Source organism: Sturnus vulgaris, chromosome 25 (genome assembly GCF_052056855.1).
Source record: "Sturnus vulgaris isolate bStuVul1 chromosome 25, bStuVul1.hap1, whole genome shotgun sequence".
Lineage (NCBI taxonomy): Eukaryota > Metazoa > Chordata > Aves > Passeriformes > Sturnidae > Sturnus > Sturnus vulgaris.
This window is the reverse complement of record NC_142267.1, coordinates 3,272,992-3,294,446: the sequence shown is the minus strand read 5'-3', so window position 1 is coordinate 3,294,446 and position 21,455 is coordinate 3,272,992. Positions and strand designations below refer to the sequence as shown.

General features: G+C 48.4%; 1 protein-coding gene across 4 annotated transcripts in view; it reads right to left on the bottom strand.

The window, feature by feature from the left end:
• Positions 1-21,455, bottom strand: part of PRDM16 (PR/SET domain 16) — a 290,814-nt gene that overhangs the window by 40,737 nt on the left and 228,622 nt on the right. For all 4 annotated transcript variants that reach the window (XM_088178594.1, XM_088178596.1, XM_088178595.1 and 1 more), the window contains 2 exons: positions 10,492-10,626; positions 2,405-2,507 (listed from right to left, as the gene is read on the bottom strand). In XM_088178594.1, the coding sequence (XP_088034720.1) occupies positions 2,405-2,507; positions 10,492-10,626 (238 nt within the window). The remainder of the gene's footprint in view (positions 1-2,404; positions 2,508-10,491; positions 10,627-21,455) is intronic.

Below are 21,455 nucleotides of genomic sequence, written 5' to 3'. Positions count from 1 at the left end.
AAAGCAATTCCTGTGCTTGAGTATCTGGCTTTGGAAAAAGAAACTTGTATTGAAAGGAGACTTAGAGAGCTGACAAAAATATGATTAAAAACCTTGTAACCACGTGTTATTCATGTTGCCACTGGTTGTAAATCCAGTTTTGACGCTCAGAGAGGCTAAAGAGAGGAAACACTGATCAGGTGGGAGAGCAGCTGAGGGTGGGGAGGCTCTGGGAGAGCAGCTGGGGATGCCCCTGGATCCCTGGCAGTGTCCAAGGCCAGGCTGGAGGGGGACTGGAGCAGCCTGGGACAGTGGGAGGTGTCCCTGCCATGGCAGGATAAATCATCCTTCAGGTCCCTTCCAGCCCAAACCATTCCATGATAACTAATCCATATTCCCCTGGCATTCCCAGTTCTGAGCTCCAGCTGATCCCAGAGCAGAGTCCTCAACAAATCCCCTGCAGGGGAAGGAGCTGAGCCTGGCTTAGGACCAGAGCATCCCCTACAAAACCGAAACCTAAACCAGCACGGAGGCTCAGGGCTGAGCCGAGCCTTGCTATTGATTTTGTGTCTGTGGCACACTCCTACTTTGTAGACTCCAGGTTTGTTCAACTGCTCTTTTTTTTTTTTTTTTTTTTTTTTTTTTTCCTGCCCATAAGTACCAAAAATAAAAAGGTCGCCTTTCAAAACAAGTTCTCATTAAAGTTTTCCCCTTTCTTTAAGCATCACAAATGAAAATACTGCCCTTCACAAAGGTAACAGCCTCGGTGTGTGACAGGGAGAAGGGGCTGCAAAGAAAAGAACAGCCCCAGTTACACCGAAATTGCTGCCTGTTCTCCGTGTCGTGTTTGTCAAATCTATGGTTATGTGTGCCTATCTGAAGTTCCATCAGTAACACTCAGGACAAAGCAGGAATGTAACAGAAAAATAAATCAGTGCCTAATAGCTTTCAGAGAAACCAAGGGGAACACAATTATGTGGCATCTACATGCTAATCTACCAGACTCGAATCTCAAAGGAGTTCAAGTGCCCTACTCAAAATTCCTGCAGTGATAAGGGGTCTGCTGTGTTTGGCTGGGGTTGAGAGGAAAGATTTTTATGATAATTATCTTTGTGTGGAACAATTTTGCATTTTCTCTCCTGTTAATTCCGAAGTGAGCTGGGGGTGCGAGGCAGCAGGAAGATAGCCCTGCTGAAAGTAAAAAGTATTAAGGAGTCAAATATTTAATGTTGGCCTGGCATAATTTGACAGCAATTATGCAGCAAAAGCACTAGACGTTACCAGGAAGATCCAGATAAATGTTCCATAATGACAGAGATGGAAAACAAGGAGCACTTTTTGCTTGTTCACATAAAAGCCTGTTAGAAACTGAAATGCAGAACAGCAGTGAGTTTTCATTCAGATTTCTCCTTGACATCAAAAGAAAAAAAAAAAAAAAGGTTCAGAAATTATTCATCTCTGTGTGTTGGTCTTGAGAAAATCATTAACTTTTTTTTGGAGGGGAGAGCAGTGAAAAAATAGTCCCAAACTTGATATGAATGAGGCAGCAAATATCACACTTCACCCCCAGCCCTTCAGCAAATGAAGTTCCAGCAGCACAAATCCTCAAACTATCCCATTTATCAGATATATTGGAAGCTAATTGTGCAGGATTTTACTGCAAATTTGCATCAGAAATTATGTACAGGTAAAAGAAACTAAATGTATTGTGGGATGCCCAGAGAGAACTCCAATTTCATAAATTATTTTTACAGAGCATTATTTCCAACTACTAGTTTAAAAACACCTGGTAAATGAGAAATGTATTTATAAAAATAAAGAATTGAATAATGACTTTGGGCACATCCTGCCCAGTTTTCCTCAGAGATGACTTCCTTGCACATTGTCTGCAGCGTCAGAGTCTTGGATGAATGTGGGAAAAAGCATCCTAAGAGAGGAAAATCAGTGCTGGGAGCACTTTGAGATTTCCAGAACACTCCATGTGTGTGTCCTGCTACCTGCTCACAGCTGCTGCAGAGAAAGATGAGGTGTCTTTATTCCAGCAATAATAATTTTAGTGATGACTCTTCCACCCCCTGCCTGGACCCTCCTTTTCCCAATTCCCTAAATCTCTGTAGGCTGGTGTTTTCCAAGCCCTGGAAGGGTTTGGCCATTTTTATTACACCCAAAGGCACCTGGTGGCCCTGGGGATGGAAAAGGCATCTCTGATCATACCCAAACCCACAAAGAGAAGGAAATGAAGCTGCTTGAGGCTGATAAAAATTCAGTATCGTGGACTGAGCCTCTCTCACACCAGGGAAAGAGTAAAAATGAGCACAAAATCTGGACAGTGACAGAAGGGGCAGGTCCCGGCTCAGGTTTTGTCCCAGCTTTTGAGGGTCCCAGCAGTGGCAGAGAGGAGCAGAAGCTCCTGGGGAAGCCTTACCTTCCATGCTGGGTGCCATGTTCCCGAGGGAATAACCTCCTTCCTTCAGACACACCAGGAGCTCTTCTCCCGGCTCAATCTCTTTAATAACTTTATAATAGACCTGGGAATCACAAACAGAACAGACACGTTAAATATGCAAAGGCTTGCGTTTTATATTTTAACCAATAGCTCAAATTACTGCAGCTAACAGGGGAGGCTGTCCCTTGATTTGAGATAATTGCTGCTCAGAGCTCGTTTTCCTGCCTTTATTTGACTCTTTAGGTGTCAGAGTTTCACAGGGTTTGGACAATAAAAAAATATTTTGGGCAACAGCCTCTCTCCCTCAAATTACAACAAATCTTCCCTTTTTTTTTTTTTCCTGTCCTCCCCTGAGCTCGGTGTTTGTCACAGTGAAGGGAAGATTAAACTGATGGAATTGTCACGTCTAAGGCTCTGCTCTCTGAGCCAAAATTGGCCTCATGATTAGAGCCAAATGATCACATCTCCACAGAATTATTCTGTTGATTATTCTCCCCAACAGCCTAGACCTGAGCCCTAACCACTCCATAGCCATGAACCTCTCCAGGTGAGCAGTTTACCCACATTCTGAGCTCCTGTCTGAGCACAGACCCTGCACCTTCCCAAATGTCTGTTCACCTCCTGGACCTTTGTCAGTGCACCAGGAGAAAACCCCAAAACAGAAACACGATTCAGGTGAGGGCAGAGCCCATGCACCTTATCTTCCCTGCTCTACCCCCAAACCCCACAGAAACCAGGGCAGTGGGTCCAGGGACAGCTGGGTCACACCTGAGCATGTCCCTGGCCTCATTCCCTCCCCTGCACCTGCTCCAGGAGCTCCATGGCTTTTGTCCTGAGGAGATTCAGTGTCCCCCATATGTTTTCCAAACTTTTGGAGTACACTGGACCCTATCCTAGCACAATACCATGAGAATTTACCTGGTAACTGTTATTAACTTCCAGGTTTTCTTAGCCCTGCGTTTAACAGCAATCAAAAAAAAAAAATTTTCAGGGTAAAAACCACGTTTCAGCCAGAACAATTCCCTAGATTTGCTGCCACTCTGCTTCTGCCAGCTTGTGTTTATGGAGGAGGAACACACACAACTCCTGAGTTCCTGCCTGTTGCATTAATTGTGTCACCACGATGCATTTCTCTTCCCAGAGTCCCTTTCCCTCCCTCCCTGGCACGGAACACGAGGTTTTGGCAGATGCGTGGCCCCAGGCCCGGCGGGAGCAGCAAATGCCCGGGATGCTCCCAAAATTGTCCAATCGGTCCTGGAGCTGCGGCAGCGGGGAGATGTGATGGCAGGGAGAGGGATGCGATGTCCCCTGCGGCTGCAGGGACACGGGACATCGATCCCAGAACTGCAGGGACAGGGAATATCGCCCCCAGACCTGCAGGAACAAGGGACATCCCAACAGAGCTATGGGGACAGGGGACATCGCTCCAGAGCTGCAGGAACAAGGGACATCTCTCCCAGAGCATCATGCGGTGCGGCGGGGACCGCTCAGAACTTTCCCTCCACGCTGAGGACAGGGAGCTCCCGACCGATCGCCCCACGTTACACCGAGCACCAGGACGGCCCTCGATGCGCCCCGGTCACCGCACTGGCTCCCAGTCACCGCACTGGTTCCCAGTCACCGCTCTGGTTCCCAGTCACCGCTCTGGTTACGCCAGGAGCGTCCGCAGGTCCTGGAGCGGAGCCGTTCCCCATCCCTCGGGATAATTCACGCTCCGCCGCCCCTGCCGCTGCCCGGCGCCTCCCGATCCCGCTCCGGCTCCCGGCAGCCGAACCGGGGCTCCCCCCTCTCCCCGGGACACACCGAGGCAAAGTTGCCGGCGGGGCGCGCCCCCGCAGCTGCCGGTACCGGGATGGGGATGGGGCCAGGACCGGGATCGGGATGGAGATCGGGATCGGGATGGGAATTGGGATGGGGATGGGGACGGGGATTGGGATCGGGGCCGGGAGCGCGGCCCCTGCCCGCCCCAGCAGGTGGCACACGCCGCCCGCCACCGGCCCCGCCACCGCCGCGGGGACCCCGCCGCTCCCTCGGAGCCGGTCCCGGGCAATGCGAACGGGCCGGGCCGGGCTGGCCCGATCTGGGCCGGGCCGGGCCGGGCTCCCCTGACCTGCTCGCTCCTGTCCCGCGGCCGCTGCGCTGCTCCGGTGCCGGCGGCCGGGCCGGTCGGGGGGAGGGCAGGGAAGGGAAGAGGAGGGAACGGGAGGGGAGGGAAGGGAAGAAGGGCAGCCGGGCCGTGCCTGTGAGCAGCTCCAAGGCCGGGGCACACGGACTCACAGCCGCCCCCATGAACGGGGTGGTGCGGACCCCGCGGGCTGCGGGGCGGCCCTTACCGGGAACTGCGGTACCGAGTGCTGTGACACAGCCTGAACAGGAGCTCCGGTACCGGCTGCTGTGACACAGCCTGAACAGGAGCTCCGGTACCGAGTGCTGTGACACAGCCTGAACAGGAGCTCCGGTACCGAGTGCTGTGACACAGCCTGAACAGGAGCTCCGGTACCGGGTGCCGTGACACAGCCTGAACAGGAGCTCCGGTACCGGGTGCCGTGACACAGCCTGAACAGGAGCTCCGGTACCGAGTGCTGTGACACAGTCCTAACCGGGGTACAGCCCTCTCTGAGCATCCCGTACAGCTCTTACCGGGGGTACAGCCCTTACCGGGAGCTTCAGTACCGAGTGCTCTGATACAGCCCAAACCGGAGGTACAGCCCTTACAGAACACCCGGTACAGCCCAAACCGGAGGTACAGCCCAAACCGAGTACTCTGATACAGCCCAAACCGGGGATACAGCCCTTACAGAACACCCGGCACAGCCCATACCGGGGGTACAGCCCATACCGGGGGTACAGCCCTTTCCAGCACCCCGTACAGTTCTTTTCGGTGCGTCCCGGTCCTGTTTGCTGGCTCTCCCTGCCTCCCTCCCGGCCTCAGCACAGCCGACCCCTCCCCGCAGCCCCCCTGCGAACTCACCCAAATATCGGTGTCTGAGCACCGGCACCCAGCGCTGCCCGGGCAGCTCTCACTGCGACTTTCAAAGCAGGGATGGTCACAGACACAGAGATTTGGGATGGGAAATGAAATCCCACTGCTGGCCCAAACTGCCCAGACACCCATCCCTGTGCCTGCCAGAATTCTTGCTGTAATTCCATCACTGTTTTCCTCTGGTCTGCAAACAGTTCTCCCAGTGCTGACACATCTGTCCTCATCCAGCTGAGAGTCCAAAAATGGGACCTGGTGCTGTGGGCAGGATCTGGGCATCCCTCTGGACCTGTAGAGCTCCAGAACCGCTGGTGGAAACCCTGAGCAGCACCAGGCTGGCACAGGACACACCTGTGCACAGGTGAGAACAGTTCTGAGAGACCCCTGCTCCACCCAGCCCAGGGAGTTCCACTGCAAAATAAGAAGTCATCTAAAATTTTCCTTTTTCTCACTATCTTTTTCATTTGCACTTCAGTGCTCCTCCCTGCTTGTTCTGCAAAAAATCTTTTCCCAGGACCAAACCACAGTGAACTTAACAGGAAAAGTGCCTGGAAAAAACCCCAAAATGCAGCCTAGGAGTGAGCTCAGAGCTCAGGGCTGACTTGGAAAAACAGAACTCAGGATGGGCCAAGCTAAGAGAAAAAAATTAAAATAAAGTAAAATAAAATAAAATAAAATAAAATAAAATAAAATAAAATAAAATAAAATAAAATAAAATAAAATAAAATAAAATAAAACAAAATAAAATAAAATTGCTATTAACAGGCGTTCTCTTGCAGCTGGTAACCCAAACCAGCACTAAAACACCAGCCGTGGTCTAAAAGGTCCATCAAGTTCAGAGAGAGAGTCACAAATTTTACAGGGGAAAAATTCTTCAGAATTCCCCTGCCAAAGGCTGACACTGCCCTGGTCTCACCCTTTAGCTCCTTTTCCTCTCCTGTTTGTTCTCAGAACAAAGTAGCTCCTTGTATTTCAAAATGTCTCCTGCAGTCCTTCCAGAAATATAGGACAGGCTCCTTTAATGATCAGGGAAAAGTTGGATTCTGCTGGAGTCACATTAATTTCATCAAACATTTCATTATGATAATTAACTTCATCTTTCAGTCACGCTACTGATGGTCTGGGCTCATCAAAGCCTTTTTTATTTGTCGTGCACTGAAAAAGCTCAGATTTACTAATCCAGCAGAAGATTTACATTCACAAATCAATTCTGTTTGTTTATAGAAAAGTTCCACACTTGATCATTTTGTGTTTCCCACCACAGCATGGGCAGCTCTCCAAATTACCAGCTTTGTTTTACACTAAATAGTTAACAGGATAAGTAGGGTTTGCTGGTACTGAGAATACTCCTTTTCTTGATTTTTATCAAAATTATTCTGGGCACGAGGTTTTGAAGAAAGAAAAAATAAAAGGAAAGCAAAAAAAAAAAAAAAAAAAAAAAAAAAAAAGAAAACCACCCCCAAAACACCAACACCCCAAAAACCAAGCCAACAACCAAGAAAAACAAACAAACAAACAAACAAACAAGGGAAGTAGAAATAACTCAGAAATAACCAGAGGAATCCTGTTCCAGCCTGGGTTGATACAGGGACCTGCTGGATGTGAACTCAGGGCAGCAGAAATCAGGCTCTGGCTGTCTGGTTTTGCTGATTAAACTGAACAATTTGGTACAATCACTGAAATATCAGCCCTGCAGAACCAAAACAACACATTCTTGTCTCACTCAGAGCCCAGCACCGCCTCATCCTTCCACTGAGAACAAAAGTTCTGGAGCAGAACTGGGAATGAGGTTTAACCACGGCCAGAGTCACAACCAGGGATGGAGATGGAACACAGCGAGTGGGAAAAGTCCATCCCACAATTACCTCATTAATTAGGGCCCTTGCTAAGAACCATTCTCCTGCTGCAGAGATTTATCTGAGCTTCCACACGTTTGTACTTCGAGGGGAAAAGAGCATTAAAAGGGGAGAAAGAGGCTGCTGTGTTCACCTAAGATCAAAAACCCACCCACAAACAAATCAACTGCAGCAGAGGAGCTCAAAAACTCAAAACCAGCCTGAGAAAAGGTTCTTTGTGTCCTTGTCTCACCAATAATTCACTCCACGGGCAGCCCAGTGAGATTTTTTCCCTCCTGCTCCCCCAGACCTGTCCGTGTGTCCAGCTCTGGACGTGGAAAATTCGGCCAGGACAGGGCTGCACATTTTGCTTTTGTTCCTGTGTTTTCCTCCTGTGGAATTGCCTCCCCTTTGTTTCGGCTCAGCCACACTGCTCCTGATTTCCTCTTTTTAAGGCTCTTTGGGACGTACTTGGGAATCCTGACCAGAGTTACCAAATCTCTGTAAAATGCACCCAAAATCTCTGTAAAATGAACACCAAATCTCTGCATTGCACACACACCTCACACTGGCTGATTGAACAAAGGTCTGATTTTTTTTCTGTCTCCTGTTACTCCTTCGTTTTCCCCCCCAATACCTGCACCCCAACTACAAGCAGCAGCTGTCACCCTGATTATTATTAATATATAATAATTAATGGCCAGGTCATGGGCATGAATATAATCATTATATATTATAAATATATTATTACATAGACTCTTGAACTGCTGAACTATTTTCCTTTTTGAGGCAGGAGTAACAACAGCAAAAAATAAACCATTTCCCTTTTAGTAAGTGATATAATTTGTCTACCATTTTTTCCAGTCCTCCTTCAGAATCACAATTATCTCCAACATTCAAGGATCTTCTTTTCAAATACCTCTCCAGCATGAATAAATATAAAGAAAACTGTCTAATGTTATTCTACATGTGAAAATTGGCTTAATAAATGAAAAACAGTGAATGAAATGTCTCAATTAACCTCTTTCTAAATAGAGAAAGAAATACATTTTAAATATATTTTAATCTGTTAATTGGGGGTAGGGAGGGGGGAAATAACTGAGTGGTCCAGATTTTGCTCACTAAAATCCAGGAAAATTCTCTGTGCATTCCTGGGACTGTTCCCGGGTTACAAGACTAAAGAAGAACAGAAGGGAACACACACACTCTCAAAGACCATCTCCCCATGTAAAAAAACCTCTTTTTCCCCTGAAAATAAAATTATTTTGATGAAAATCTTGTCCTGACCATTATCACCAGAGTGCTGCTTGGTTATTTAGAGGGCAATCATTTATTGCAAAAGCTTTGATTTTCTGTGGGTGCTTACAAATAACCCCAAACCTTTTCCTGCTGCCTGAAGGGAAAAGATCAAACTTTTGTCGTGCTTTGGGGTTGGGAAAAATATGTCCCCATGTGAAATAAATGAAGTTAAAGCCAGAAGCACCAGGAGAAAGCATAAGGTAAGAATCAGCACAGCTTGGTCACTCTGAAAATGACTTTGGGATTTACTCTTGGGAGGGTTTGAGGTGTCCCTGAGGTCCTCTGGGGATCTCTCCCTTCTTGGATCCTTCCCCTCTGACCTGCAGGATTCCCCCAGCACCAGCCCCCAGCAGAATCTCCCCTAAAATGAGCAGCCTGTGGGGTTTGGTGCACAGGAAAAGAAGTTGGAAGCCCACAAAAAATTTTCTAAATTTATCCCAGCAGGAAAATGAGGGGATTGATTTTTAAAGCCCAGGGTGGCCCTGGCCAGGAGCACACCAGGGTGTGAGAGCCCAGCTCAGCTCCAGCTGCTCAGGCTCAGGAGGAACCTGCACCATCCCTCTTTTATTGGCACACAACTCCTGGTGACAGCAGTTAATCAAAATTAATAAAGCCTGAAAGCATTTTGTACTCTCCAACTCTTCTGACTCCAGTATCTGACACTGTGTGACACTCTTCCTGTGAGATTTGGCAGTGCAGCATTTCCAAGGACAGTTTTCCTAGGACCAGGATGAAAAACTTCAATTTGCAGCCTAGAAATTTTATTTTGAGTCTCCAAGAGTTCAAATGTTCCTCTATTCCAGGCGTTTGTATCCAAAAGGCACCTTGGCCACTTGGGAATTATGAATTCACTGTGTTTGATGAAACCAGAGCAGCTGGAAACATCCCAAAAAGCTCTTCACAGCCCCAAATCTGCCTCCTGCCTTCTAAGACAATATTTCTCATTTAGGTTAGGCTGAACAGTGACTTCTATTTGAGTTGTGCTCGATTGCAGGTTTGTGAAGCTCACAATGTGAATTGCTCATCTTCAACCCATTTTTGGGTCTAAGCCTCAAGGAACTTTGCAAACATCATCAAAATCCTATTAATTCCATATAAACCCCACCCAGGGACTGCTTTATCAGCTGTAACCTGCCTAGGAGATTTCAACTTTCTCCTCAGCACACCCCAAACCATCTCCCACTTTCATCTCCTCTTAAAAATACACAACAACTGAATTTCCACCCCAGGATCACCCTCCCCACCCTCCCTGGCCACAGTTTCCATGGTTCCCATTTCCAGTGCTGGTTTCCCAGAGGGGTTTGGTGCCATAACTGAGTTTCACAGGATTTTCTCCATCACCAGCAGAGTCAGGGACTGGATCCTGAGTCAGGGACTGGATCAAGAGTCAGAGACAAGATCCTGGGACTGGATCATGAATCAGGGGCTGAATCCTGAGTCAGGGACAGGATGATTAATCAGGGACTGGATCATAAATCAGAGACAGGATCACAAATCAGAGACAGGATCCTGAGTCAGGGACTGGATCATGAACCAGGGACTGGATCATGAATCAGGGACTGGATCATAAATCAGGGACTGGATCCAGAGTCAGGGACAGGATCATGAATCAGGGATGGATCATAAATCAGAGACAGGTTCATGAATCAGGGACAGGATCCAGAGTCAGGGATGGATCATGAATCAGGGACAGGATCACAAATCAGAGACAGGATCATAAATCAGGGACAGGATCCAGAGTCAGAGACTGATGAATTAGGATGGCTCATGAGTCAGGGGCTGGACCCCGAATTGAGGACAGGACCATAAATCTGGAGGTTTTATCTTATCCCAGGGCTGATCCATCCCTTGGCCACGTCCCCTGGATGCTGCCCCTGGCCAGCAGCCCCTGGCCAAGCTCCCCAGCCCGTGCTGGGTGCCAGGGGAGCCCAGCAGCCCTGCAGGGAGGTTACCTGCTCGTTGATGTGGCACACAGCCAAGTTCTGCTCGTCGCAGGAGCAGGACACTCGGATGTACTTCAGCCAGTTCCCAGCCCCGCCCTGGCCAGCGTCGCTGCAGAACTTCTCAGTGCCCAGGGCATCGGGGATCTGCAGGAGAATGGAACAGCAAAGGGGTCAGAGGGGCCAAATGGCAGCTACGGAGGGGACAGAGGCAGGAAAAGGGTTTGCAGGGCACAATTCCAAACAAGAACTAGAATGGAGAAAGGTCATAGATATATTTGATAAAGAGAATTATGGCAAGGATGAAATCTGCTCTCAGCCATTATCTGAAGGTCCTGGCTGGCAGAACCTCCCAGGACACACCTCAGAGTGGTCCATGAGTAAAAAGTTCAGGACTACAAATATTCAGGACTACAAATATCCTGGTAGACACAGCTCTGGTAGTACAGCTCAAGTAATCAAAGCAGGGAACTCCTCTAAACTGCTTTTTAACTGATTTTAATGACAAGGTCCTTAACTGCTCCATCTTTACATCATCTGTTTCATGCAGGATAATTTTTAATTACAAACCTTTCAGTAAACTCTCAAACCAGGTCACTTTCCAGAGAGCTGCGAGGTTCTATTTAAAAACTCTCTTTACCCAACGCACTACTTTCATTTATCTGAGCACAGCCTGAGAAATTCAGCGGCCACATCTGTGTGGCTAAAGGTGAGATACAGTTTGGCTGCTGTGAAAAAGAGGAATCCTTCAAAATAAAACCCCTCAGATATTTAAAGTCCAGGTGTGAAGGGGAAAAAAAGTATTAATTAAGGGGTTGCAGTCCTAAGAAAGTTACTGATTTGCCAGGAAGAGACTTTTCCTCTCTCAGGGCAGTGGAGTTTGGTGACAGAAGCAGAGGAGATGCTCAGAAATCCAGAACAACCAGCTTGTAATTCACTCAAAAAAAAAAAGAACATTTAAAAAGTGACACCCTGAAAACAAGGAGAAGCCCTTTGAGCCCCAGCATAGCAAGGCTCTGCTCTGCTCCTTAGTGGGCCTCCCTGCTCCAGAAACTCCTTTTTTTCCTGAGATTCAGATTTCCCTCTGCCCCGACCAGCCCCTGTGTCAGTGCAAATTACTTCAGTCATCAAAAGCTCTTAACATGCTTTTACTAGCAATTAATTCTCTCAGAATCTCATGGGATACGATTATATTTTCCCATCTATTTCAAGACACAGAAAAAAGGAAAAGGTGGGAAAACAAAGGAGAGGAAAAATTAAAAATAAAAAAAAAAATCAAAAATTAAAACGCAGTGATGACAGCAACGAGTCGAGCCTAAGGCTGGGCTGAGAAACCTCGGGGGGACTGGTCCAGTTCAGACTCAGCTCTGAGCTCCTGGGAGGACCAGGACCTGCCAGAAGCACCAGGACAGCTCCCAGCTCCCTGCACTGCTCCCAGCAGACATTTCCTGGTCTCATCCCTACCACCAACCCTTCCTTCTCCAGCTCCCTGGATGGAGAGGGATGAGGGGAAATCCCACCATTCGTGCTGGGCTTCTTCCTTCCCAATCAGAACATGGCACTGGGAGTCACTCAAATGCTGCATTTCCTCCCAGAATGTGCTTGGGATAGAATTGGTGTGAGAAAAATCCTGGCTGTGCTCAGTTCCTTCATCCCCTGCCTGGGAGCACTCAGGGTCATTCACTCATCCCTAACTAGACCCTGGAACTTTCTAGAAACCCTTGGTCATCTACTGGCAGCACCAAAGCTCTGAGGTGGGCACTGATGTCACAGGAAGCCAATCCTGTGTTGTTTGGAAGTTTGAAAAAAACAAAAAATTCCAACAATAAAACCTGTTCTAAATGTGGCTGAAACACTGCTGAGTGCACTCAAGCTGAAATATCAATAACTTCTGTTTTCTCTCAGGGAGCTCCAGGGACACCGAGGCTGCCTCAAGCTGGTGGGATAAAGAGCTTCTCTTGGCTTTTTTCACCCCAAATTGAGTGGCCCAGCCAAGCCAGCCCCTCGAGTGGGGACACACCCAGACACCAAGTGACAGCTTCCAGGGAAACTCTTTGGAAAAACCAAATGAGACGAATCATTGATGCTCAGCTGGTCTGAAGCCACTGAAGAGTTTGGGCAGAGTTTGTGGTGGTTTGAGGAACCAGCAGCCCACAAAACTCCCAGTGCCAGCAACTGGTGATGTTCAGTGGCCCTGGGAACACAAGAGGGCAAATCCAGGGCGCACAAATCAGATTTTTCATTTCACAGCTGTATCTTACAGTTGGTCTCTCTCATCTTCTGGGATGGTTTGAGAGGACACTTAGGGCCATAGAATGGTTTAGGATTGAAGGGACCTTAAGGATTATTTAGTTCCAACCCCCTGCCCTGGGCAGAGAGCTCGGGAGAAGCCCAGAATTCAGCTCAAATTCATTTTGCAGGGTCCTGCTCGCCAGCTGTGCCTCAGGAGGAGGTTCTGCCATAGCTCGAAATCACCTGAAACTCTGTGGTTTTATCTGCGTGGGGCATTAAAACCCAAGCTGGGGGTGTGAAATCTGACAGATCAAAACGAGAGAGAAAGAGGTGCTGTGAGAGCCTGAGAACCTGAGCTGCTGTTCTCACACACACTCACTGCCCTCCACAAATAGAACCTGGCACCAAACAGAACCTGCCCAGAGCCCGGACATGGGGGCTGCACCCAGCCACCCTCATCCCTCTGCTGGCACGGGCCAGGACCCTCGGAAAATGGAATAAATGTGGGATCAGCTGCTCTCAGAGTGCTGCAGCACCAATTCCAGAGCCAGGGCAGCTCCTGGGCCAGCTCAGCCCTCGGTGGCCAACACCTCTAATTAAAGATCAGGTTCACACGCTCGCACTCCTTGCTGATGGTCTCTATCAAAGTTATTTCACAGCTCAAAAGCACCGAGGAACACAGCAGCAGTCCCCCAGCACTATCTGCACTATCTGCTCTTCTGTCAAACGTTCACACACAGAACAATATTTTAAGTCTCTCTTCCCCACCTCCCCCCGACCTGAGGAAACTCCGGAAAAACAAATTGAAACCTTTTACCACATCTTCTTCCAGTTCAGACCAGAAGGAAATCAGAAATTTCCTCTGGCGAAATTCTGAAAACCAACTGTTTACAAGCCTTTGTCAGTAAGTAAAAAAAAAAACCCAAAACTATTCCAGTTTGAAAATGCTCCTGGGATCCTCATTGGTTTTTCTGTGTTCTTTTGAAGAACCAAGAGATACCTGTGCTCTAGAACAGGTGGAAAATGAAAATGGAGGCAAAACGTTTTGGGGATGGGCAAATTAAAGCCCCCAGATGGAAGCACAGAGGGATTCTCCCCACTCCTGGAAGGCTCAGCTCCCCACAGCCACCCACCCAGGGATGCTCCTACCACAACAGGCATCTCCAGCTCTATTAAATCTGTTTATTCACAATTAAAACCAGAATTAAGTCCCTCCCATCCAGGACTCAGCATCAGCTTTAATCACAAATCCATCCACCCCTGTTTTCCTGAGCAGGTGAAGGCTGGCATCAGATATTTAGTGCCAACAGCAAAAACCCCAAAGATGCCACAGGAAAAAGAAAAAAATCAGAAAATCTGGTATAATTATTTGCAGAACTCTGACTTGGTGGAGCTGACATGGAATTTCTGCCTGTGCTCTCTGCTCAGGCTGGCTCTGTATGAGTGGAGATGTGTCTCCTGAGAGTAATTTGGCTTAGACATTTAAAGAAGTTGTTAGAGGGAAAGGAGAGGTGAAAAAAAGGTGGGAAGATACTGGAGAAGAGAAAACAAAATAAAATCAGCTTATAATTAGTAATTGGTGCTGGTTTTGCAAGTCTTTAACCATCATGTGCTGCTATCCCAGTCGGTTTTGGGGAATGCATTTCCCTGCCCCACGGAGCTGGGCTCCCTGCAGGAACAAGATTTGTCCCTTTTTCTTTGTCCCCCTGTTAAACCCCAGCAGTCTGGGACAGCCCCTGCCCTGGAGATGTGCTGGAAAAGCAGATTTTCATCTGGCCTGCAGCCTGTGAACATGCCCAGAAAGTTAATTATTGTGGGAGCACTTCCTCTGGCTGCTCTTCCATTTTATCCCTCCCACCCCATCATGGATTTCTCCCCACTTCTTTTTTCATCACTGAACACGCCAAAACTTCAGTTCATCTTTTCTCCTTCTGCTGCAGATGGTGAGTTCAGTATTTATTAACCCACGGCCCCTCCCAGCACTTTTGTCTTCAAATCCAACAGCTCATCTAAGAATTCCCAATTCCCCTTCCCTTCCCTGCCAGTAACAGTGCCATGATCTTGTCTCATGGAGTCATTCTCTGGGTTTCACAGAACTCTCCTTGCTCTCAAGTCCCCCAGCCTCCCCCTGTCCAGTCTGTCCCCTCCAAACAAATTCACCTTCGCGTTCCCTGGGATTACAGGGCTTTGAGTGGCCCTCTGCAGAGACACGGATTTGGGATGCAGAGCCAGAGCTCTGGCTGTGCCTGTGCTTCAGCCCCATCCCCAGCCAGCCAAAAGGAAATTGTTGTCATGTTCCAGGGCTCACTTTGCAGCTTTATCTGCTGTCTGCCGAGCAGCGCTCGGGGTTTGGATCCAAAAGGCTCCTTGATCTCGCTCCGTAATTTATTAACATCAGAAATGCTGAGTTATGGGGCAGAAGTTATGGAAAAATCCTCTCGGACGTTTACAATTTTTTTTGCACATCATTTGAGGTTTCCTGCCCCTCTAATTTGTGGGCTCTCTGTTGGGTTGTTTCTTTCACATTTTAATGGGCAGCGTCCAAGGTTTGGCCCCGGCAGAGGTGTGCCGGGGGGCTGGAATGCCTGCGGATCTGTCGTCAGTTGGCTTAATGGATTCCTAGTGTGCATGGAGAAACGGAGCAACCAGGAGTTTGCCATCACTGACCCAGCGTCCTGTTGCTATAACATCCCTCCCCAGAAGCCCAGAGTGTAATAAACCTTCTCATCCCATGGTCGCAGAATCTGCCTCTGACAGCTTGGCTGATGTGCACATTTTATTTGGCAGGAGTTGGAGATTTTTTCCTTTTTTTTTCCCCCCCTTTTTTTGCTTTAATGACCCACGAGCTGATTTAGAGCAATAAACTGTTGCCATGAAGTTTTGTTGTGTTTCTTTTAAATAAAGGGAAGGGAGGGACTGCTGCAATTTATGACTTTCAGAAGTAACTGAAACAGAAAGTCCATTCTTGCCATGAAATGAAGAGAAAAAGACTTCATCCAGAGAAACACCTCTGTCAATGTGTAGACATGAAGCCTAGATGAACTCATAAATTCAGCACTCTGCCTGCAATTAAGCAGGCTTCCTGGTGATTTGACAAAGAGGTAATGAGAAACGTGTCAGACAAAAACAGGTCATAGCACTGGAAAGTGCTGGGAAGAGCAGCTGAGCCAAACCCAACTTGTCTGCTCAGGGCCACAGGAAAAGCTCGGAGTGTACTCAGGGAGAGCGACTTTGAGTGATGTACAGCAAACTTCTTGTGCCAGGGGAAGGTCCTGGAAGGAGCTCCCAGCTCCAAAGCCACCAGATAAAGAGGGAAGAGGCTGCAGAGCTCTCACCACCACCCTGTGTGAGATGGTCACACCCTCATCCTCAGCAGGACCCCTGGGCAGTGCAGGTTCTAAAGGGATGCTAAATGGCTGCAGGATCACAGAGCTCAGTTCATTTCCCTGGCTCTGTGAGCAGGATCCTGTCCCCTGGAGTGTCCTCACCACCCCCATCCCCTCTGCAGGCACACCCTCGGGTTTCCAGCAGCACAGCACAGGAGCCACTACCTGCAACAAAACCCCAGCACATCCAGACACTGAGAATGCTCAGGGGGGAGGGAAACAAATCTTTATGGTTCTCCTCCCGTCAGACAAGCACGTTTCTGCTTCTTCCAAACTGAGCCAAGAGCTGGGAGAGCCATGAGGAAACCCAGCTGGGTTGCACTGGGACCAGGGGGATAGGTGATGCCAGGCAGGGGCTGCTGAGCACAATGACACTGTGGAGCCAGGTGACACTGCCAAGCCTGGTGACATTGCTGAGCCCAGTGACACTGCTGAGCCCAATGACACTGCTGAACTTGGTAACACTGATGAATTTGGTGACAGTGCTGATTTTGGTGGCAGTGTTGGGTTTGGGGCAGTTTTTGGTTTGGTGGCAGTGTTGGGTTTGGTGGCAGTATTGGGTTTGGTGACAGTGTTGGGTTTGGTGGCAGTGCTGATTTTGGTGGCAGTGCTGGGTTTGGTGGCAGTGTTGGGTTTGGTGACAGTGTTGGGTTTGGTGACAGTGTTGGGTTTGGGGCAGTGCTGATTTTGGTGGCATTGTTGGGTTTGGGGCAGTGCTGAGTTTGGTGGCAGTGTTGAGTTTGGTGACATTGCAGAGCCTGGAGCCACTGCCAGCTGATGGGAGGCAGAGCGCTGCTGTAGCCGATCAGAGAGAGACAAATCCAGGTTTTTAAAAGGTTGGATGTTTTTGAACTTCCACTCCCACCCAAGCCACATGTCTGGAGTGGGAATTTTCCACTGGTGTGTGCATTTCTGAGCTGTTGCTGGGCTGCTGCATCCTCTGGCTTCACGAAGGGTCTGGAGGAAAAACATCCCAGAGGGGGCTGGCCCTGGGACATATTTCTGTCACAAGAAATAACCTTCTCATTCTTTTTTCCCCACCACATCTAAAGCACACGAGGAACCACATGAAAAAAAGCTGTTTTCTCCCAAAAGTCCCTGTCCAGGTTCCAAGCAGAGGAGCCTGGATGGCTCACACGAGCTTGGGAAGCAAGGCTGCATTTCTGGAGAGCGTTTGAATCCAGAGGAGCCTTTTGAAGGGCTGCCCACTATTAACTGCTCTTCTCTTACACAGCAGCAAAGTGAGTATTTCCCAAGTGTCTGCTCTGCATCAGGATTAAAAGGGCTGGAAAAAGCTGCAGTGTCACTGCTGTGTCCTTCAGGCACTGCAGTTTCGCTCCAGCTGAGGGAACATCGGACCTGACCCTGCACACAAAGCCTCAGGAAGAGCCAACAGCAGCAAGAATCATACAGGACATCCCCTACATTAAATTTACATTTACACCCATTAAATACAATCTCCAGGAAAGCATCTCCTGCTCTCCACAGCAGAAGCACCATGGATACATGGCAGAACAAAGGGGCAAAGAGGAGAAATCTTAAGAAAAATCCACGCTGGCTCTGCTTTCCCTCCCCTGTACCTATAATTCCTTCTATTCCCATCTTGGAGGTGCAGTTTTGCTGCCCAGAAGACGCCATGAATGACACAGGGTGCCACAGAAGGTGCTGCCAACGCTGATTCCTGTTGATGCACAAACCCAATCCCATCCCCTCGTTTCTCTCCCCCACTCTCCTCCTCTCTGAGGGCAACCAGCTCCCCTTGCACAGCAACATCTCATCACCACGCAGAAAAACACCGAGCAAAGATGTCAAAACAGAAGACGACTTCCAAGCTGATGGCAGGCATTTATCTCAACAAAAGCTCATTTTTCACCAGTGACGTAATTCATACCACACTGATTTAAATTAAACAGTAAACCATAAAAAAACTGTGCTCGAATCAAATCCCAGGGCTGCCTCAGATATTGTACACACGAGGCAAGGAAGGGATTTCAAGTTCTTTGTAATGTACACACACAAAATCTTCGAAGCTTTCCTCTGCACTGAAAGACATCCCGTTTTTGTGTCCTACAGCATTTTGGCTCGTTCCAAAACAATTATAATCGTGAAGTTCTAAATAGATGAGAAAAAAATGGGAACTTGGGAGAAATCCTCTGATTAAAAAAAGACAGAGGCTAGCACAGGCAGGGGAGGATTTGGAGTCTCAGGACATTTCACTGCACTGGGCAGAGAGAGCAGGAGGTGCAGCAGTGCTGAGCTCCCAGGGCTGCTCCAAGGGGTTAAAACAGACACAAATCACTTGTATCCCAGGGCTTTTGTGGTGATCCAAAACGCTTTAGGGTCTGATTCCGCTGCTGCTCTTTCCAAAGGACGATGTGGGCTAAAATGGCTCCTTAATGACCGGGTGCCAATTAGCCCGGGGGGAGGAAGAGCAGGGCAGCTGTCCTGGCAGAAAGGAGCGGGCACAGAGGCTGAACAGAACTTTATTGTATGAAGATGGGAACATTTCCTGATGGTAATTTGTCCAAGAGCCCTCTTAGCACTGAGGCACAGCTGCTTGCCTTATCTGTACCCAAAAGGTAATTCTGCCATAGGGAAAACACAGCCAACCTTAAAAATAAATTCTGATCAGCTTCTTGAGCTGCATCCCGGGAGTCTTCCTGGATCAGGACGGACAGAGGGAGCTGCTTCTTGCTTTCAATAATTTCTTATGACTCCAGCTTGGTTTTAGTAACGTTTTGGGAGTGGAGCTGGGGAACACCACGAGCATGGAGGCCTCTCCAGGGTGATTTATGGGCAGCACTCGGTGCCAAACTCATCTGCTGCACTTCACACCCTGGCCAAAAAAGTAGCAGAGCCTTCAGCTGCCCACTCCTGGTGCTGGTATCAGCTCCTAAACACCAGCTTGGCAAAGGTCCCAGCAGGAGAAGAGCCCCATGAAATGAAATTCTGAGCCTCTTCCTTGAGAAAAATCCAAACTGCTGCCCAACAGCCCTGGCAAATCCACTGCCTCTCCCTTCAAACGCCCTGGGATTACACTGGATTGTTAATAACACATGAATTAAATTCCAACAACACTTATCCAGGTACTCCATGGAGAGATGAATGAATTCAGAGAGCTGAGGGGCTTGAAATAGCACCCATTTTCCCTTTAATTAATGGATTTGGGGATTTATGGCCCAAGGTCAAGTAAGAGGGGGATACAGATCAGGAAGCCTATGCCCTGGGGTGTATTTGATGAACACACCTGGGTGTTTCACTCCTGAAAACTAAGAGATATTCTTAAAGCTTGATACCTGGAGTTGCCCTGCAGCCTGGTTCTGGTGTTGGGGCCATGTTTGGACACCTCAGCACAGCACAAATCAAATTTTCTGCCAGGAATGAAAATGGCTGGGATACAGAGGTGAAGGGAACCAAAGTCACTGCAGGGTGGGCTGTAAGCAGTGCAACAAGGTGTTGAATGTCTGGAGAGGCTGGAAAGGATGTGGATTTTTACTCCATGTGTGACTGGTGCCAGTTGCAGCCATGCAATGACAACCACTGTGTTGGTCTCACTTCTGCCTTCTCCCAGAGCTTCTGCACCTGCTTTGGGTGCTGCTCAAACGAGGACTGACTGCTACCACCACACAACAGCGAGATACAGCCATGGAAAGAAGGGAATCACCATCAAAAGGTGTGGTTCAGAGTGGCAAGGCAAGCCCCAGGACACACAAGTATCACACGCTTCTAGCACTAATTTTAGAAGGTTAATAGAGGATGATCATCCTTCCTTACTGTTCCATCAGCATGGATAACAACAACCCAGCAATCCAGGAGCCCTCACCTGGATGTGTGCACCTCTCTTCCCATTGGCTTTAAAAGCTTTGCATTTACTTAACCGTGACCTGATGCTTTCAGAACAGAGATTTGCCAAAAAAGAAAAAAGAAAAAAGAAAAAAGAAAAAAGAAAAAAGAAAAAAGAAAAAAGAAAAAAGAAAAAAGAAAAAAGAAAAAAGAAAAAAGAAAAAAGAAAAAAGAAAGAAAAGACCCACCAAAAAGCAGCCCAAGCAGGGCTGAGCCTTTCCCCATGAGCACAGCTGCACCCGGGCTCCCCTCACACAGGAAACCCCCCCAAAGGCCACGCTGGGACGGGGAAGCCGAGTCCTCACAACCTTTGTTATCAGCAGCTCTCGGCAGCCCTGCTCTCCTTTAGAAGTGTGAAACAGATGAGTTTGTGAGCTGGGCTGGCACTGAGAAACAGAACCAGAGGATATTCGAGGTTCCCCCGCCGGCAGCGGATCAAAACCAGCACCAGCAGCCCCTCTTTGAGGAGCTCAGGAAACAAAGCAGCCCAAGAGAGAGTTTCTCTCACATGGTGCTGCTCACCCCTCTGAGAGCCGAGATGTGTGATCTCTTCAGAGCGGTATTTACCAAAAACATGACCCCAAAAAGGTGCTAAATGAGGCCTGTGGGCCTGTCCCACCACTGCCCTACATCCTGCACCACAGCTGCCCGCTGGTTTATCTCATAAATATCACCAAAAGTGAGGGCAAGAGCCCTTCCCAGCACAAAGGAAGGGCTGACCCTTCCTGAGAGAGAATTTGGGGGTGCTCAGTGTGGGCAGGCAAGGAGGGGAGCAACCCAGGGGCTCAGAGCATCACCCACCATCTGCTCCCCTTGCTTGGGCTGCTGGAAGGACAGCAAGGACCTGGCATGAGGGAGCTGCTCCACAGCTAAAAATTCCTCTCTGCTGTCAGTTTTTAAAGTATTCAGGCTAATCCCAACCCTTTGCCTTTGGATATTGGCTGAAGAGTGAGAATGAAGCCACAGAAGCAGATCCTCAGGGCACTTCCAGGAAAATCTGCTCCCAGAAAATCTGCTCCAGGGCTCGTTTGCTTCCCGAGGGAAATGAAGATTATTCACATGATCTAAATCTTGAGCAAGAACTTCTTCAGTGTGTAACCATTACACACAGTTTGTCTTCAGTGTGAGCATCACTGAAATCACAACTGGGGACACCAGGGTGGACATTTTACCTCAAGTTTGCTTCTACATGAGAAAAGGAGGTTTTGGAGTCAGTTCTCACCTAAAGATATGGAAATCTTTTACAGAAGGGGAGTCCTCCCCACACCAGCCCAACAGCTGCCTGTGGGCTTAGCAACGATCTCATTCACAGATACGCAAAGAAAATGTGCAAAGTGTTCTGCCCTCAGATTTATGCAGTGAATATGGTTATTTCCCCCCACACACAGTGAGTCACACTTGTAAAGAAGTTCTGGGGTGCTGATTTTCCACCAAAATCTCTGACCCAATAATTTTCTGCTGGTTGGTTGATGAGACATCCGTGAGAGGTTCACAAACCTTCAAGCCAAACCTTAT